The sequence below is a fragment of the Neophocaena asiaeorientalis genome, unplaced genomic scaffold (genome assembly GCF_003031525.2).
Source record: "Neophocaena asiaeorientalis asiaeorientalis breed wild unplaced genomic scaffold, Neophocaena_asiaeorientalis_V1.1 scaffold7, whole genome shotgun sequence".
NCBI lineage: Eukaryota > Metazoa > Chordata > Mammalia > Artiodactyla > Phocoenidae > Neophocaena > Neophocaena asiaeorientalis.
The window spans coordinates 6,688,304-6,707,278 of NW_020185337.1; the positions used below are offsets into that span (position 1 = coordinate 6,688,304).

An 18,975-nucleotide genomic window follows, 5' to 3' on the forward strand; every position below is an offset into this window, starting at 1 on the left:
AGGGGGTTTACAGGACACTAAACTAGGAGTTTGGAGACCCCAAATCGCATGATGATTCTGCTTTGACTAACTGGTTAGATGACCCTGTGGAAGCTACTTACCCTCGGGGCTGTACCATCCTCACTGAGGACACAAGGTGATCAGATTGCCTGAATTACAGATCCTTTTTTCAGGTTAACATTCTATATATTTCTTTTAAATTAAAAAAAAAAAGTTTGTTTTTATGGGAGTTACTTCTTAAAATGCTTTTGAGTGTGGGGATGGGCGGGGGGAGAAGAAAATGGGGAGGGGGAGGGTTTTCTTTCTTTGTTCACCTACGCCAGTAATTGAACCGGGTTTTTCACGCCAGGTGTAAACGCAGAGATGGTTGCCGTGGAGTTTGGGGGGAGCGGGGTCAAGTGGAGATATATGTAGAAGAGAAGCCGAGGGGCCCTGCGACCAGACCACTGCCCCCCACCCCACCCCAGGAGATGCACATGGGTGACCTAAAGCCTTTTTCCAAATTTGAGGGAGAGCCTTTCTTCTTGGTATTTGCTGTGAGATGCAGTCCCCAGTAGTCCTCCTGTTCTTTGATTTTCCAGGCGGAACACCTAACCAGCTGCTACTGGGGTGGGAGCAGCAACGCCCTGGACCGGCACGACCCCAGCCTGCCCTATCTCGAGCAGTACCGCATCGACTTTGAGCTGTTCAAGGGCATGTTTGCTCTGCTCTTTCCCTGGGCCTGTGGAACTCACTCTGACGTGCTTGCCTCGCGCTTATTCCAGCTATTAGATGAAAATGGAGATTCTCTGATCAACTTCCGAGAGTTTGTCTCTGGACTGAGTAAGGATGTGATGTTATTGCATGAGTTGGGGCAGGGGGAGGGGGGAATAGGTCAGTAAGCACCGTGGTCCTCGTGGTTCTCTGTGCCGCCCTCAGGACCACAGCCCCGCTCGCTTCAGGAGACAAGGTTTACGGGACAGAGAAGCACATTTTAAGGTTTGCGAGCTGACTGTAAAATTCGTTTTTAGTTAATGGATATATTATATGATTAAATCGTTACCTTCTACATTCGATAGTCCTCAGCCCTAGTTAAAATACATTATCAGAGAGTTTGCAAGAATGCCAACTGAAACACTGAAACCACAAATCACGATAACTTTACAAGGGAAGAAATGTTTGGATGGATTGCTTTTCTTTGTCAAAAAATACATTTACAGTACATATGTTTCATAAAATTTTACAAAACATTTCATAATGTTTTTAATAAAGAGCTGAAAAAAAAAAAATGCAACAGCCCTGCTGTCTAAATGGAAGTCTTTTCTCTCCATTTTGCGGGGAGGAAGGGTGTCCATCCTGAGAACGCACACCCTCCCCTCCCAAGCAGCACGAGCTTCTGCCTGTCAGCCTCACTGTCTGACCTGTTTCCTGTCCTGTATTCCACTGGACTCTTGTCCCATTAATGTTTGAGCAGAAAAGCTACGTGGTGGTCAAGCTTGGCCCGCCCATTACGAGGTTGTGGATGTAGCAGGCATTATGTCAGGCTGCCTGAATGAGATAAGAAGGAAGACTTTTTAAAATTCTAATTGTGCCACTCTGTGACCTTGGTCCATGCACTTGAAAATGACCTGTGCCCACGAAAGATGAAGGCGTCAGACATAGAGCCAACGATGATTCCAAAAAGTACCCTAAATCATTAAGAATAATGACTGGAAGGCTTAAAGGCCAGAGAAAGCTGATGGTTATTAAAAAAAGCAAAGGGGTGTAGATAAGGTCCTCTTAGATAAGTAAAAACTATTTGTATAAAGCGCTCAGATATATCATTCAAAGGGGGTACATGGAGGAAACTAGCCTTTTTTAAGTGCAGGCTCTGTTGTGATGCTTTAGAACTTGTACTTTATCACTTAATCCAGACAACAGACCTTTGAGGGTAATAATAGTATTGATAACTAACATTTATTTAGCATTTGCTCAGCCAGGCACTGCCCTCGTGCTTTATGTGCATTTAATTTACCTAAAGCACACAACTACAAAGTTGGAGTTTGAACTCAGGCACCCTGGAAGCAGCGTTTGTGCAGTTACTATCAATATTATGTTTTATTACCTGTCTGCTTACTGTTAATACCCCCATTGTCAGTTAAAGAGATGGAGGCTTAGAAAAGTTAAGCAACTTGCTGGAATATTCATTTTTAGCAAGTCAGTATATGTCTGAACTGAACTGGAAAGCACGGTTAGTACGTACTGGGTCCAGGAGTCAGATGAGGGTTGTTCTCATTACTCTGTGCTAAGGACAGCAAATGGGATTTTTTTTTTCTTTTAGGGAAGAAGGAGGCATTAATTTTTAATTACAAAAGTAACATAAATACATTCTGCTTTTCAAAAAAGCGAACAAAATAAAATAAAGTAAGACAATCCAGACAAGGCTAAGGACCCTTTTGACCCTCTCCTAATCTTTTCTTCCCCAAAGTAACTATTATTATCACCTTGGCGTCTATCAAAAGGGAGATTTTTTTAAAATTAGCTTTGGACAAGAAAAAGGAGGAGAAGAAAGAGACAGGTTCTGCACGTAGAAAGGGTTCTAGGAATTTTTGCCGTAAACATCTTTGCTGCGGCCAGTTTTGTTGCAAAGCTAATTGGCCATAAGGCCATTTTGCCATAAGAGATCAAAATAATTGGTTGACAGTTACGACACTAGAAAAAGATAACAAATCAGTTTTTATAAATCCTTTGACGAGCACAGTCATGCCTCCCACTCGTCGAAATCAAAAGTTCACCAAGCTATGGCAAATATAAAAGAAGCGGCTACTAATTCACAACAGCCTTCGAGAACATCAATGATTGATTCTTTAGCTAATTTGGATACAACAGATTGTCCTCTCAGGCCGTCTTTACCAAATTTATCGTGCAGTATTAGACGCTGGAGACAAACGAAGAATCAAGCTCCTCCTATCCCCCCAAAAGGAAATCGTAATGTGATTCCTGATGGGTATAAGTTTCTTGAAAATGGTGCAAATTTTAACACAGTCTGGCTTAGATTAGCTCGCTGAAGGATTTGCAAAAATTGCTATCTTATTTTCTAGTGTAATGTAACCATCAACCAGTTATTTTTATCTTTTGTGGCAAAATGGCCTTATGCAAATCTGCTTCTAGCAAAGATGTTCACAACAAAAATACCATACACGTGTAGAAAGTGATAGGAATAAATATAAATATTTAACTTACTTAAGCCTAGTCAAACCCCAACAAGGTAAAATCTTCCGAAAAGGAAAGCGAGGTTTGCAGTCCAAGATAGTGAAAACATTGGAGAAGCGTACTTGGGCTTCTTAAAAATGCAGTTGAGTTCTCTGAGTAAAGTCAACTCCACCCCGTTTGCCAGGCGGAGTCTCAAGAGCTGTAGTCAGTCATGCGGGTTGATTACAGCTATGGAGACAGACAAGTAGACTAGAAAAGAGAAATTCTGTTCAAGTCTTAAGGAACTAAAGAATGAATTCTGGAAGAGATGGATCAATAATTTCAATGTTCATCTCCAGAAAGATCCCTCTAGAAATTAGTGAACAGAACATCTCTATGGAATTAGAGATGAGGGATTACAATCGCAAGCCACAAATTAGCTGGACCTCCTTTTCCAGTGGTATTGCTGGAAGGCAGCCTTTCTAAACACGCCATAGATGTCATGAGGCAGCTGGTCACTGGACAGATAACTCATTATAAATGGAAAGTTGGAGGGATATGGATGTTGGTGATTCAATGACTGTCTGAACCCTGCACCCAAAGCATGACGGTCAATGGAGAGCTCTCTAGTATGCTGGGCTTGGTGTTTAACCTCTGTGATTGTTCCCTCATTTGCAAAATAGTTATTGTCAGGACTAAAAGAAATAATTCAAGTAAAGTTCCTACAACAGTGCCTGGCTCAAAAAGTGTTAGTTATTGTTGTCACTACAATTACTGCTTATCCATCCCCCTCTACCTGACTTAGTCAGGGATTTAAACTATAAAGGTAGAGAAGCTACCATTACAAAAGTGAAGAGAGACAGCCATTGTGTTGGAGGACAAAAACAAGATTTAAAGAAATCAGAGGAGGAAATGGTTGGCAAAAACAAACTGATAGAGATAAATCAGAAATCTTAAATTTTAAGAAATGATTGTAAAAGAACTGTATGTTTGCATATATAGTATAGTGGTTTCAGCCATGCGATCTAGGGTCAGACAAATCTGAGTTCAAATCCTGGGCCTGCCACTTGCTAGCTTATGACCTTGAACATTACTTAATATCAATAAGCCCGACTTTTCTCACCTGTAAAGTTGGGATAATAATTGTGACCGTCTCGTAGAATTATTGTGAGAAGAAAGTGAAATGCATATGGAAAGTAGTTAACATAGGATTTAACACAAAGTGAATGGTTCAAAAACGTCTGTCATTATCTTCATGGTTAGTATTAGTCAGTGTATAAGCATTTGGGGGTTTAGTTAACTATGTGGTCAATAAGAAACTCCAGAGTGAAGAGTGTCAAGAGTTGAATGCAGACTTAGGCTAAGAGTCAAGAACAGTTCCACTATTCTCTGCAGTGGACTAGAAGCTTCTGGAACTCTCTGTCCAGAGGGTTATTGATGGACACATTAACACATAAGGTGGATGTGGGTAAGAATAGGGAAGAGTGTACAAACGATGTTGTATAAGAAAGTTGAAAAAATGTAGAGAGGGTATAGCCTGGGGGACGTAAATTTGCCTTGAAAAGATAAGCTGGAGAGGAACAGGACAGCTGTCCTTAAAACCTGAAGGATCGTTGTAATGAAGACGTAATAGACCTATTTTTTTTTTTTTTTACTCTAAAGAGGAAGGAAAAGGAATAGTTCTAAACCTTTTTTTGAGTTGTGATCTCTTTGAGATCTGATAAGGACTGTGGAAATCTTCCCCAAAAGTGACATCGGCACGTGGCCACATTTTACATTGTTTGCGGTTCATGGAATTTATGCACTTGAACCTGTAGGTTAAGGGTCCTGACTAAAGTTAAAATGACAGGAGCCCTTTCAGTGTTTCTAGAATTCCCCAGTGAGATGAGATGCCTCTGGTTGTGATGAGCTTCCCGTCCCTGAGGATGTTCAGACGTCTCTCTTCCGTGGATGTGGGTGTGGGAGGAGGCCCCTGCGTTAAGTGGGAGGTGGGACGAGATAACCCCTGGTGCCCCTGCCAACCAATCCAGATCCTGTGATTCCCCTTTTCCCAAATCTGATTAACCTTCAACTAGGCGCTCTGAGAACACGCATTTACAAAGGATTTTCTGATTCCTGAAATACGTATGGACTGTAAGGGAAAAAGTAACAGGATTCTTTGGGTTGAAGCAGTGGTGATATAATGGCTGCTAGGTTAGGCTCAATTGAACTGAAGAAATATTTAAGAGACCCCAAAAGCAACTAAAAAAGATTTCTAAAATGAGTAATTTAAAAGCAACTAAAAAAGATTTCTAAAATGAGTAATTTGAAGCACTCTTAAACGTGTATTGAGATTATTTCTGAACTCTAGCAAGTATTTAGGGTGTTGAGGCCCAGTCACCTGACTTTTCTTATCAATAACACTAGTTATATTTGTGCCAGCCACTATTCTAAGTGTTAACACCTTTAGTTCTCACATTTCATGGGCCCTGATATCAAGACCACTGGTAGTATCTTCTAATTTGTCATCCTGCCTCATAGAGGGGAAACTGAGGTACAGAGAGGTTCACTCTCCCAAGGGTACATAGTAAGTACAAAGCATTTGAAACCGGGTATCCTGGCTCCAGGGCTCTCAACCCAAATACGTCCTGGCCAAACTTTCTGCCACACAATACCTGGGTTTCAATTTGTAAAAGTAGGTGCTTCAGGGGGATGCTGAGCCTGGGGTGGGGCGGGGGGATTGTAGCACACATGGTGCGTTTCACATTTTTACTTATGTGACTTCTAGGTGCCGCGTGCCATGGGGACCTCACAGAGAAGCTCAAACTGCTGTACAAAATGCACGTCTTGCCTGGTAAGCGAGACACACAGAGTAGCACACGTACCTGTGACTCTGGCCTGGCTTGAAGTCTTTTTTGGCGAGACCTGTTTGCCTTTTTTTTTTTGATGTACAAAATCACTCATTGGTCACTGAGAACAAACTGAACGATACTTTTTACATGAGTTCCTGAATCAGCAGGTGCTTAATTCAATGATCATTCACCTGTGTGAATTGTGAGTTGTAGTAATAGAAAAGAGCAGGCTTCTGCAAGAGAACGAATAACACTTGGTAACTCACGGGATTCTGAGTCGAGGGGGAGCAGTGTTACCACCGACAGAAACAGTGGGAAAGATGGTGAAGTTGTGAGTTCAGTTTTAAACAAGGATGGCCTCCAGCTGGAAATATCTAGCAAATACTAAAAAAGAAATGGAGGGAGAGGTGGAGGGAAAGAGAAAGAGAGGGAGAGAGAAAGGAAGGAAGGAAGGCAGGAAGGAAGGAAGGGAGGGAGGGAAAAAGGGAAGAAGGAAAAAGGGAGGGAGGAAGGGGGATTAGTTCCAAGGATAGAGATAGGGTAAAACTACAGATTTGGGAATTATCATGATAGTGTACAATTTCCCAAAATTTGGTTCCTCAAACCATCATTCCATAGGATTTAGGAAAAGTCTCCAAAAAAGGCAAATGTGAAGGGACACTTCAGTGTGGGGTTGTTATAAAGGAAGGTGGAGTTAGTACCGGAGGGAGCCCCTCCCCCATAAGGGTTTTGAGGAGGTGGGCATTCGAGGCCCGCACCAGTGATGGGACCCCCCAGCCCACCTTCGTAACTTCAGCTTCTCATGAGCCCCGTGTCATTTCTTCAGCAATTAAAGCACACTTTCATTGAGTCCTGGCCCTGCCAATATGAGAATCATCTCTCCTCCCTCTCCAGAGCCATCCTCTGATCAAGACGAGCCAGATTCCGCTTTTGAAGCAACTCAATACTTCTTTGAAGATATCACCCCAGAATGCACGCATGGTAAGTGACTTTCCTCGTCAGGGCCTCTCTGTTTCTTTTTCTACAGAGCCCTCTGTTATTGGGAAAAGTTGCCTCCAAAGCTAGGCAATCAAAGAAGTATAATGAATACAAGTGCCTGATATGCTACTTTCTTTTTAAATTTTTGAACTTGACTAACTACTGGGGAGAGGGAACTTCAGGCCACCGAAAGGACCATGTACATTGTGTCCTGCTAGCTTAGAAAAAGCATTACCTGGAGAGCATATTCTTTGCTCCCCTCTCCTTGATAGGGAGAAGCGCTCACTAAGAGTGTCATTCTGTTGTTATGCTGCTGTCCAGAATCTGGACTAGCATTGACATCAGATACGCTGCTCTGTAACAGACGTCAGCAAACTTTGGACCAAATCCAGCCCACCACCTATTTGTATGGCCTGTGATAATAAAAAATTTATTTTTATTTATTTTTTATTTTTTACTTTTTGCGGTACGCGGGCCTCTCACTGTTGTGGCCTCTCCCGTTGCGGAGCACAGGCTCCGGACGCGCAGGCTCAGCGGCCATGGCTCACGGGCCCAGCCGCTCCACGGCACGTGGGATCTTCCCCGACCGGGGCACGAACCCGTGTCCCCTGCATCGGCAGGCGGACTCTCAACCACTGCGCCACCAGGGAAGCCCGATAATATAAAATTTATATCAAAGAATTAAAATAATATAAAATTTAAACATTACTGCCTATAAATAAAGTTTTATTGGAACACAACCAGGAACACAGCCAAGTTCATTCAGTTATATATTGCCTATGGCTGCTCTCACACTACAGTGGTAGAATTGCCTCAGATATTTGCCATCTGGCCCTTTACAGAGAAAGTTTGCTGACCCCTGCTCTGTGTGGTTGTTAGATCTACACAGACATGATCCGGCTCATCGGAAATATCTCCAGATTTACATATGAACCTGTTCTGTTGTGCCATGTGTGGATCTGAGCAGCGTCTGGGCTTGCTGCTGCTGAGCATTGTCTCCATCCTATTGATACTTCATCCGTAGGGCAGGCGGCCTCCTGACTTCACCCAAGGTTGAAAGTCAGCATGGGTTCCTCCTGGGTCCTTTTGCCTCTTAAATCTTACGGTCCCCAAATAAGCACAGCTTAGACCTGCTTTTAAACTGTGAGCCCCTAAGTGATTGAGTGGAGAGGAACGAGAGCCAGACAGTCTTCTTATTGGTGATACATGTTAAGGGCAGGAGTTTTGGACAGGATGCTAGCTCTGTTTGTCTAGATGACCTCAGGCAGTCTCGGGCATCTGGGAGCACCAGCGTCCTTGTGTGGAAAGTGGAGATGAGAGCTGTCACATTGGGTATAGTAAGGACTTAGTGTAGTAAGCCTCTTAGCTTAGTGCCTTAGCATATCTGACAGTATTCTTCAAATCCTTAGCAATCATATTTTGGCTGCAAAATGTTAGCCGCATCTTTCTTAGTGGGCACTCATCTCAGAAAAGGAGTCACTTGTTTCAGAAATGCTTCAGGAATGGTTACAGGCCAGTAGCACTTAATAGCCTCAAAAGATGCTTTTTAAAAAATGTTTTTTCTGGGCTTCCCTGGTGGCGCAGTGGTTGAGAGTCCATCTGCCGATGCAGGGGACACTGGTTCGTGCCCCGGTCCGGGAAGATCCCACATGCTGCGGAATGGCTGGGCCCGTGAGCCATGGCCGCTGAGCCTGCATGTCCGGAGCCTGTGCTCCGCAACGGGAGAGGTCGCAACAGTGAGAGGCCCACATACCGCAAAAAAAAAAAAAAAAAAAATGTTTTTTCTAACTCCATAAGTACTATTGCTTTGTATGAAAATTTTTAAAATATGGGTCAAAATATATAAAATAAGCTAATGATACCTTAAAACTGCATGATATAAAGATAACTATCAATAATAATTAATATCTTGAAGTATTTCTTTTCCTTTTTTATCCATATAATTAAAATAACATCCATAATGTATATATAAAACTGGGATCAAACTGCCGATACAGTTTTGTTCGTTTGTTTGTTTTGGCTGAAGGATCGTTTTATGAACAATTTAAACATAGAACAAGTGTGTTCTGGCACATGCCATCTCCACGTCTTCTGCCTGTACAGTTTTGTATCCTTTTTTCACTTAAAATCCAGTGAGACTATTACGATGTCATTTACATTCTCTGAAAACATGGTTTTTAATTGACTGTATAATATCCATTGCATGGGGCTTACCATAACATCTTGGACTATCTACTTGTTCCCTAAAGCTAGTTCAACATTAAGAGGAGAGGACTTTCTCCACAGCATATATAGTTCATTGTCCTCAGTCTGTCTTAAAAACTGCTGAGATTTTAATTTGGCACTAAATATGTAAAAGTTACATATGCGGCAAACCAGCCTCCTTTTGTATGGCTGAGGAAGTGCTTGGGATGCATTCTTACAGCTGACAAACTGGATGGGAAACTGGGGGAATAGTACACCTCTCCCTTTTGAAGCCCTGGGATGTCCTGTTTTAAGAAGAAAGAAGAAAACAATTATAAGTTGTTTTCTTGAAAGTCAAAAAATGCCAGATTATGAATCTGAAGGAATTTAGTAGCACGTGACATTTGTTTTCTTTTATCAACATAGATGTCAGTTTCTTTTTGAAAAGTGAGTTCTTGATCTTCTGCAGAGCCTGACAGAAGGTCAATCTCATGTATACAAAGTTAAGATGATAATGTAACAGAGGAGGGAAATCAGCATTCACTGGGGCCAGCACCACCGTTTTTTAAGTACTGAACACCACATGACATCATTCCTTTAATTCCTATTTATACACCGAGCCCTGCTTGTGAAAAAGGATTCTTGGGGAATCTTTCACCTAGAGATAGAGTTTTTCGATTGTAAAAAAAAAAAAAAAAAAAAAAAAAAAAAATAAGAAAGTTAATCCTATTATTTAAATTTAAGAAAAAAAAAAAAAAAAAAAAAAGCACTACCTAAAAGTTGAGAATTACGTTTTATTCGGCAGACATACTGAGGACTTAAGCCCAGGAGGCAGCCTCTCGCATAGCTCAGAGGGACTGCTCTGAAGAAATAAGGGAGGAGAGCCAGGATATATAAGATTTTTTTCGCAAAAAAAAAAAAACGGGTAGTGGGAATATCAAAAGATTAGTGTTAATTAAAGAAACCAGATATCTCAAGTTAATGAATTGAGTGCTTTTCTGTGTATGGGAAGATGCAAGAGTCTGGGCTTACTGAAATCATTCCTTTGATATGCACTTTAGCTGTCTAGGGCCAGTATCCTATTTTTCTCCATCCTGAATCCCCGCAGGGTGGAGATGGCACGGTTGGGGGGCAGCTGCAGTGCTGCTGGCTTGATGGCTGCAACATCCTTTGTTTACTGACCTGGCAGGCAACACTCAGTTGTCAGATCAAATATGAGACACCCAGTAAAATTTGAATTTGAGGTGGACAAAAAATAATTTGCTTAACGTGAGTATGTCCCATGTGATATGTGGGAACTCACACTTTAAAAAATTATTTGTTGTTTACCTAATTATTTATGTGCTGGGGTTTTGTTTTGTTTTGCTGTGTTAGGCAACTCTACCTAGAGGTTTTTCTGTTTTCTACTACACCTGCTAAACCTATGGGTTTATCATGTAACATTCCCCTTTTTTTCTTCTGAATCTTTCCTGGTAGTGGTTGGATTGGACAGCAGAAGCAAACACAGTGCAGACGATGGCTTTGTTACAGTGAGTCTAAAGCCCGACAGAGGTACAGACTTTGTCTTCTCTGTGTTTCCCTTACTGCTGGTTCAACAGTTGCTTCTTGACCTTTGAACACTTATTTCTCTGCATTTGGGTTTTAGGGAAGAGGGCAAATTCTCAAGAAAATCGTAATTATCTGAGACTCTGGACTCCAGAAAATAAATCCAAATCAAAGAATGCAAAGGATTTACCCAAATTGAATCAGGTGAGTACCGAACAGTGTAGTTCATGCATTTCAAACCTTGAAGCTGTTTTCTAGTCATAGATAAATGTAGAATAAGTACTCCTCAAGGCGCTTAAGTAGTACCTGTTTGGATCTATTTTCTGCATGCTTCTGTGCATTCAAAGTATGCTCTGTTGTGAGAAAATGACCTCCTCAGAGAATATGTGAACCACGAAATATTCAAATTTGAGAATACATGCATTCTCATCCCAGTCTTTAAAAATACCCTCAGATACTCGGAAGACAAGCTCATGCTGTTTTCAAACCACTGTGCTCAGCTATAAAGGTGTCTGACATATTTTTTTCCTTAAACAGCTGAAATGTAATGAGGGCGATAAAACAATATAAATAATTAAAATACAGGATGCAAATGCTGTTTTCTAACAGAAGAACAGATAAATCATCCTGGTGGGGGTGGGAGGCATGACTTCCGTCCGTGGATACCAGCCAGATGTATCATGGGAGAGGGGATTGGAGCTGACCTGACCTTGGAAACGTTGGGCTGCCTGCTGTAGTGTGTAGAATTGAGATGAGGTGAGGTCTGCGATTTACTTAAGATACTGCAAGAAAGGATAAAACAGTTAGTGAAACATTTGTATAACATGGTCCTTCTTCTTCTTTTTTTTTTTTTTTCTAATATTTACTTATTTATTTTGGCCGCACCGGGTCTTAGTTGCGGCACGTGGGATCTTCATTGCGGCACGCAGGCTCTTAGTTGCCATGCATGTGGGATCTAGTTCCCCGACCAGGGATGGGACCCAGGCCCCCTGCATTGGGAGCGCAGAGTCTTACTCACTGGACCACCAGGGAGGTCCCCGTGGTCCTTCTTGACTCTAGAATGATAGGTACTATTATAAAGGCGTATTATTTCATTCTTTCTACTTTCATGGATGTTAGAAGTTTTCCCCGTTTAAAAAAAGGAAGCATTGAAAGAGACTTTAAACTACACATCCATCCACCCCACGGTAGGACTCTTCCGGGATCTTGTAGGACTCCTGATATTAAATGGCTTTGCCATCCACTTGGGTCCTGCCTCCGTGCTCCTCATGAGGTGGCCACATACTTGTGTTTTCCCTCCATCACTTTGCAGGGGCAGTTTATCGAGCTGTGTAAGACGATGTATAACATGTTCAGCGAGGACCCCAACGAACAGGAGCTGTACCACGCCACGGCGGCGGTGACCAGCCTCCTGCTGGAGATCGGGGAAGTGGGCAAGCTCTTCACTACCCAGCCCGCCAAGGAGGGCGGGAGCGGAGGTGGCGGGCCACCCGGCAACCAGGGCCTCCCTGGCGGCATGCTCTTCCCCAACAAAGGGCCGGGCCAGCCTTACGCGCCGGACCCCGTGGAGCCCCTCCCGGCCAGCTTGGCGGGGGACGGCGAGGAACACTCCCTGGGGGGACAGATGGAGGACATCAAGCTAGAGGACTCCTCGCCCCGGGACCACGGGGCCTGTTCCTCCATGCTCATCTCTGACGACGACACCAAGGACGACAGCTCCATGTCCTCGTACTCGGTGCTGAGTGCCGGCTCCCACGAGGAGGACAAGCTGCACTGCGAGGACATCGGCGAGGACACGGTGCTGGTGCGCAGCGGCCAGGGCACAGCGGCGCTGCCCCGGAGCACCAGCCTGGACCGGGACTGGGCCATCACCTTCGAGCAGTTCCTGGCCTCCCTCCTGACGGAACCTGCCCTAGTGAAGTACTTTGACAAGCCCGTGTGCATGATGGCCCGAATCACCAGTGCAAAAAACATCCGGATGATGGGCAAGCCCCTCACCTCGGCCAGTGACTACGAGATCTCGGCCATGTCCGGGTGAATCCCACGCCTTCTGTAGGGACACGCAGGCCGGGGGTGGGGGGAGGGTCTTTTTTATGTTCTGTGTTGGGGTTTCTTTCTTCCTTTTAAATTAAATATTTATTAGTACCCGGCTGAAAGCCTAGTGTTTTCATAATATAATACAATGGAAGCTGTTGGAGGAATACTTAAACACCTCGATGTAGGCCCAGTACACTCTCTTGTCGGGGGGAGGGGGATTTACCAGAATACAGTTTTATTCAGTGAATTCCGAAAGAAAGATGACTCTGTCCGTGATATGTGTGTATTTATAACTTCTTAATCTTGCTGTTGAGCTGTATACATAGTGCTGTTTAACACTAAATAAGGCAGCAGATGTGTATTGGGGCTTTTTAAATAAAATTAGAGCTGTTAAGGAAAGTAGAATGCCACAAACACAGAATGTTCTTAAATGGAATAGGCACTGTCAGCTGGGGTAAATCCTACACCACTTTTAGGGAGCATTAAAACTATTTTTTAAGATTTGAAATATATTTCATAAAAGTCCTCTATTCAAAAATCATGTTTAACAGATGTTCCCTTTTGAGGTTCTAAGCAATTATGAAAGTGTAAGTGATTTTTATGTGATGCCGGAATAACACCTCTATCTGATCAATTTGGACAAATACTGGGCCAATTTTGCATTTACAAAACTGATGATTTAAGTCAGCTGGCCAGAATTCAGGGGAAATGAACAGTCTTTTGTTACAGAGAATCTGAAAGTGGCAACAGAAATGATGAGAGGGTTCAGGGTTTTTTTGGGGGGGGGGAGTAAAAATACTGATGCTTCTCATACTAGATTTTCAGCCTCTTGTTACTCATTGCAAATGAAGCAAAAAGTAAAACGATAAACTTTACCATTTCCGTACTCTCCATAGGTTCAAGAAATTATACCACGTATCACATATGACCATCTTTCCAGTTAAATCCATGTAAAGTAGAGATAATGTAAATTGAAAACACAACCTGCAAGATAACGTAACTGAATGTTTAAAGCGGAACTTGTCACTTTATATAAAAGGATAGTATGCTCTATTTCCTGAATGGACTGGGAAATGAAAACTATCGCACCTGCACTTTGTATTGTTGCTTCTTTTTTATTCCTATTATAGTTCTGTCTTTTACACATGCTGGCGTTTTTCTCTCTTATTGTTGAATTCATAATCATGGTCACCTTTTCTTTGCTTATGCAGAATACTCCTTCCGATGCATTCCTTTATTTTAGTATCCATTGGTCTTTATTTTAGCTGCTGCTGCTGTTTTTTATTTTGTTTACAGAATGATTTTTTAAACTGTCCAATGAAGTAGTGTTAACCTCAAGTAGGATAAATGTGAACAAATAAAATACATCCGACACTCAGATGTGGCTTTTATCTCAGTGCTTGAGTTCCTGTCTAAGGTGATAACGTTATTCTCTTGACAATTCAGCGGGGGAAATTATGTTAGGCAACCATTTTGACTTAGGTAACAAATTTTTGTAGGCAAATAATTTTGAGGTAAGAAATACAGTATGGGGAATTCCCCGGGCGGTCCAGTGGTTAGGATTCGGCGCTCTCATTGCCGGGGGCCCAGGTTCAATCCCTGGTCAGGGAATTAAGATCCTGAAAGCCTGCAGCATAGCCAAAAAGAAAAGAAAAGAAACGAAATAACAGAAATACACTACATAGTGATGTGCATATGAATGTAAAATAAGGAAGAGAATCACTGTCAGTCATCTCATCATTTAACTTATCCTGCATACGTAATAAAAGGGTGAAAATACCTCTGTTTAACCCTGATTCGTGCATGGTAACACCATTTGGTATGTATTTAACTGAGTAGCCATTCATTTGATTCGACTCTTAGGTGATTGTACATTATTCCATTATTCTGTCTATCACTTAAAGATGCCTCGAGAGAGAACGCTATAGAGTCTGATCCTCTCTCTCACCTCCAGAATTAAAGACGGGTTTGCGAGGGGAATGAACATGTATTTAAATGTGTAGCCCTAGATAAATAAGAGGAGCCAGAATTTTCCGTTATCACTGAGAACGGGATTATAACTGAACAGTGTATCACCCTGAAAGTATATGTTCCTGTTGACACTCTGTCGTAATACTGTCCTTATTTGTTCAAGCACCTCATGGTGCTTGTCAATATACTATATAACAGCACTGTGACACTGTCACGGTGTCAATATACTATATAACAGCAGGTTCTAGTCCGTTTGCTTCTAAAGGCTACCTATGGAGGAGCCCTGAGCCTTTGAGATGATACTTTCCAGCTCAGTCTCTGAGACCATCTTGTCAGTGCCTTCCTCCAGAGGCAGACAGGGCATTTCAAAGAGCATTAAACTTCCTGTCTAGTTTTTAATGGTTTGTATCCTCATGGGTTATTCTTTTTGATTTCAGTGTATTGTGATTGACCATCTTCTCTGGATGGCCACTTCCCATCTAGTTCTGTGATGCTAGTAATCATTACACCATCACAGATGACGGGCTCAATGTCTGTATCCTAATAGACTTGATCTGGCATCCCAGTGAGCTTCTAGCTCCAGAGCACTGGGCACTGGCCTCAGTGGAGCTTTCATATATGAAAACTCAAAAGAGGAAGCTGCTGCTGGGGGAAAAGGGGGAAACCATTTGCAGCCTGGGTGCTGGGGAAGTGAGTGCTCCAGAGAAACCACAGATCTAGCCACATCGTCCATCCTGCATTACTTCAAGTCTGATTCTGGGTAGGAGGGGGATAAGCTTTGTGCAAGTGCCACCAGGGGAGCCACGGACAATGAGAAGGTCCACTGCCAACAGTGTCTTCATCCCCCACCGAGGATGCAGGCTGGGAACCTTGGCGGCCAGGCAGAGGGCAGGTCCCCGTATGTTCTTGTCATAGTCATTAGTTGGGGTAGGGGGTGGCGGTGGCTAGGCTTCTCCTCCCTTTCCTGTCCCCAGAGATAGAGCAGCTTCCCAGTCCTGGTAGAGTGACCTTGACCTGGTCTCCGATGGAAGCTTTGTAGAGAGAACCTCAACTCAGCTACTTAGTTCATGAATCTAACAGCGGAACTCATGGGGTGTCCTGGCCGATCCCTCATTCTCCTGTACATCCAGTTAAGGGCTCCTCTGCGTGTTCTTCACGACTCGCCCTGTAAGACAGCATCTTACAGCATCTTGTTACAGCATCAGCTTCTAACCCGAAAAGAGCAGCAACCGATGTGGTGAGTACGACATTTCATGCTGTTTTCTGTTTTAAAATAACTCTTTTACTTAATGTGTAGGGCCCTGTGCCTTTTGTATAACATATTCGTGACAGTCTAATCCTTTAAAAAGAAATCTTAGGCAGCCAGACAAAGGAATTTATAGACAGACACAGAGTGAGGAGGAAAGGCAGGGCCTGGGATGCTCTCCCTGTGGGCTTTGGTAATAGGACCGTCTGCCGGGCGACGGGTCTGCACATCGGCTCGGCTGAGGGCCAAGCTGTGGATTATTTGGGCTTCCTGGATTCACAACTACCTCCCCTCACCCTCACAGAGAGGCCAGGACTCTGCAGACGTAAATCCTGTAGCTGTTTTTAGAATACCTCAAGGGGAAAGTATCAGCTAGACGGATGCCACATCCTGAGGACTAGGTTGGAGATAATCTGTTGTCTAGTGAATTCCCTTATTTCATGACTGTCCACCACCTACGGTGTTCCAGATACTGTCATGCACTTCAAACACGGAATGATTTTGTCCCCATAACCTGTTTCACTTTATTTCTTAACTCGATTAACAATACCAATATCCATCCAGTACCTGAAGCCAGAAATGTGAGTCACCCTTGATTCCTCCTGTTGTCCCACCTCCAGTTACTGAGACCAATCCATTATTTCTTCTGAGTGCCTCTTAATCTCTGTTCCTCTGTCTATTCCCAATCATACTTAGTTCAGCCTTCTATTTTCCTGTATGTCCAAGAGGGTTTTATTAGACTCATATATTAATATTTGTTCTAGCCTCTTCACTGCAGACTGTACTCAAAAAACAAAAATAGGTTATCCTTAAACGAAAGTAGCAATCTCAACTACCTGCCACATAACAGGAGATCAATTGCCTTTTACTTAAGAGAACAAAGCATGCCTCAACCTTTGGTGGATCAAGCAGATTCTCAGCAGTTTGTCTCTTCTCGACACCTCTGCGTCATAGCTGATGGTCCAACCCTTATGCCCCAAAGTGTGACCCAAAATGAGACTCATAAGTTTATGCTCTGATGGAAGATTATATGTAGATTTATAGTCCCTGACTCTGGCAACTCCAAGGCAACTTTCTTTAATTGGGTCTGTCTTTCAACAATAGGAAGGCAGTCATTCAGATTAGCCCTTTGGCTATCGGTTAGTCTGAGTGGGATATAGTTACTCTTCCATCCACTGGCAAGCAAGAAAGAAATGGTCAATTTTGCCAGTGCGTGATGCCACGCTTTCCTATGTGTGTATAAATGTTTGTGGCATGTGTTTTGAAAAGAATAAAGATTTGATTACAACAAAGATTGCCAGATTGTAGCCGCTTCGTCTGCCCCTAGGCAACCCCATAACACCCTCCAGTTACTCTTTTAAGCTGCTGCTCACACGATCTTTCTAAAACTTCAGTGTGATCATGTTTTCCTCTGCTTCAAACCTCTTCAGTTTCCTACAAGATAATAAACAAGCATATAAGAATGTTTATGATCAGTTACTGCTTGTTTCTCATAGAAATTTATCTTCACTTATTGGTATTCTAAGGGCTAAGGAACCTAAAATGTATGAGGTTTTACAGTTTATTTTTCCCACTTGCTGGTTTTGGTACATAATTTACAGCATCCTTTGTCATACTGTCAAAATATGAACCACGTGCAATATTTCAATCCCTCCAACAACTCCTGTCCCAAATTTAGACCTAAGAGTGAGAAAGAGAGGACAGTGTTGACATTCGAAGTTTTGGAAGTGAACGAAATCTTGGTATGAAATGATATATGATCAATATGACATTTCATCAAAAGCCAAAAAGGAGGGTTTAGCATCACAGGTTTGGACAATATTCCTCTGTAATTTGTATTGAAATATCAGCTATTTCCAGTGTAATGCAACACAATATCTCTTCTCACTGTGAGAAAGAACTGTATGTCAGAACAAGGAAAAAAATAAGGGAGTAACATTTGAATTCACTGGGTCCTTCTAGGAGAAATCAATCAAAGAGATGCTCATATAAGCTGAGAAGACCTTTGAGAGAGTCCATGAAAAAAATAAAAGCACAAAATATTTTGGGGTGAGGCCCTCGGTTATTTCTTCAAGAGCTGCTCTCATAAAGAAGAAGATGCAGTGTTCAATAAGGGGATTTGTGAATGCCTGCTGAGGTGAAGTGAACCCGGGCATACTGACTTCCTAAAAGGCTTCAGCAACATATGAAACGCCTTTGAAAATGAAATGTAAGATGGAGTAGCTTTAATAATACACACAAGTTGACATGGAGTTTTCAGAGTCTCCTTTGGAATTCCATTTTCTTTCTAAATGGGAAGGGGAAAGGACAATTTTAGAGCAAATTGTCTCCTCGGTGGCTTGACCAGGTTCAGGGGTGTTTGCTGGGAAGAGACGTGATGGTTGGAGTCCCCAAGGTGGCCCTCATCACTCCCCAACTCTGCTGCCATCTCGTCCATCCTAGCCCACTCCAGAGCCCCGAGTAAACAGCGCTGACTCAGGCAGTGATGAAGCCAGGAAAAGATTCGGACTTATCTGGAAGGTTACGGATCCACTCATTTCTCCAGCAAAATGTTTACCCAATGTGCTGGGATTTCTTGAAAAATGACACTTGGTAGAAAGACGTCCCTGGGCTTAGTCTTGATACTATGCTAAATTTATACTTTCTACACCCTACAGTGGTGAAGTCTCCAATCAACATCAGTACATCCACAAGAACACCACATAATTATATCTAATTATTTTTGTCTACTTTTTACGCACAAGAAATACACAGATGCAACAATCAAAAAAGAATACCCATATCGAACACTAGAAAATTATCTAGAAAGTCTTCCTTTATTAACAAACTCCTATTTCCCTCATGGTAATATTATTGAGAGATTGAAGCTCATTGGTTCCACAAATTTATATACACATCTATGTACATACACACATAGGTGTTTTTTCTCTTTCAAACCCTTTTCCCACTTAAGTTTTTGCAGAATATTGAACAGAGTTCCTTGTGCTATATGGTAGGTCTTGGTTGATTATTTATTACATACACACATTTCAA

The 18,975-nt window shown here is 42.5% G+C and overlaps 1 protein-coding gene across 1 annotated transcript in view; it reads left to right on the forward strand.

Annotated features, from left to right (window-relative positions):
* The window catches only part of TBC1D9 (TBC1 domain family member 9), a 112,246-nt gene extending 98,143 nt beyond the window's left edge, over positions 1-14,103 (forward strand). Inside the window, exons 16-21 of the mRNA XM_024736079.1 lie at positions 582-822; positions 5,918-5,983; positions 6,876-6,962; positions 10,620-10,694; positions 10,789-10,892; positions 12,001-14,103. Of these exons, the coding sequence (XP_024591847.1) occupies positions 582-822; positions 5,918-5,983; positions 6,876-6,962; positions 10,620-10,694; positions 10,789-10,892; positions 12,001-12,726 (1,299 nt within the window). The 3' untranslated portion in view covers positions 12,727-14,103. The remainder of the gene's footprint in view (positions 1-581; positions 823-5,917; positions 5,984-6,875; positions 6,963-10,619; positions 10,695-10,788; positions 10,893-12,000) is intronic.
* Positions 14,104-18,975: the final 4,872 nt, after the last annotated feature.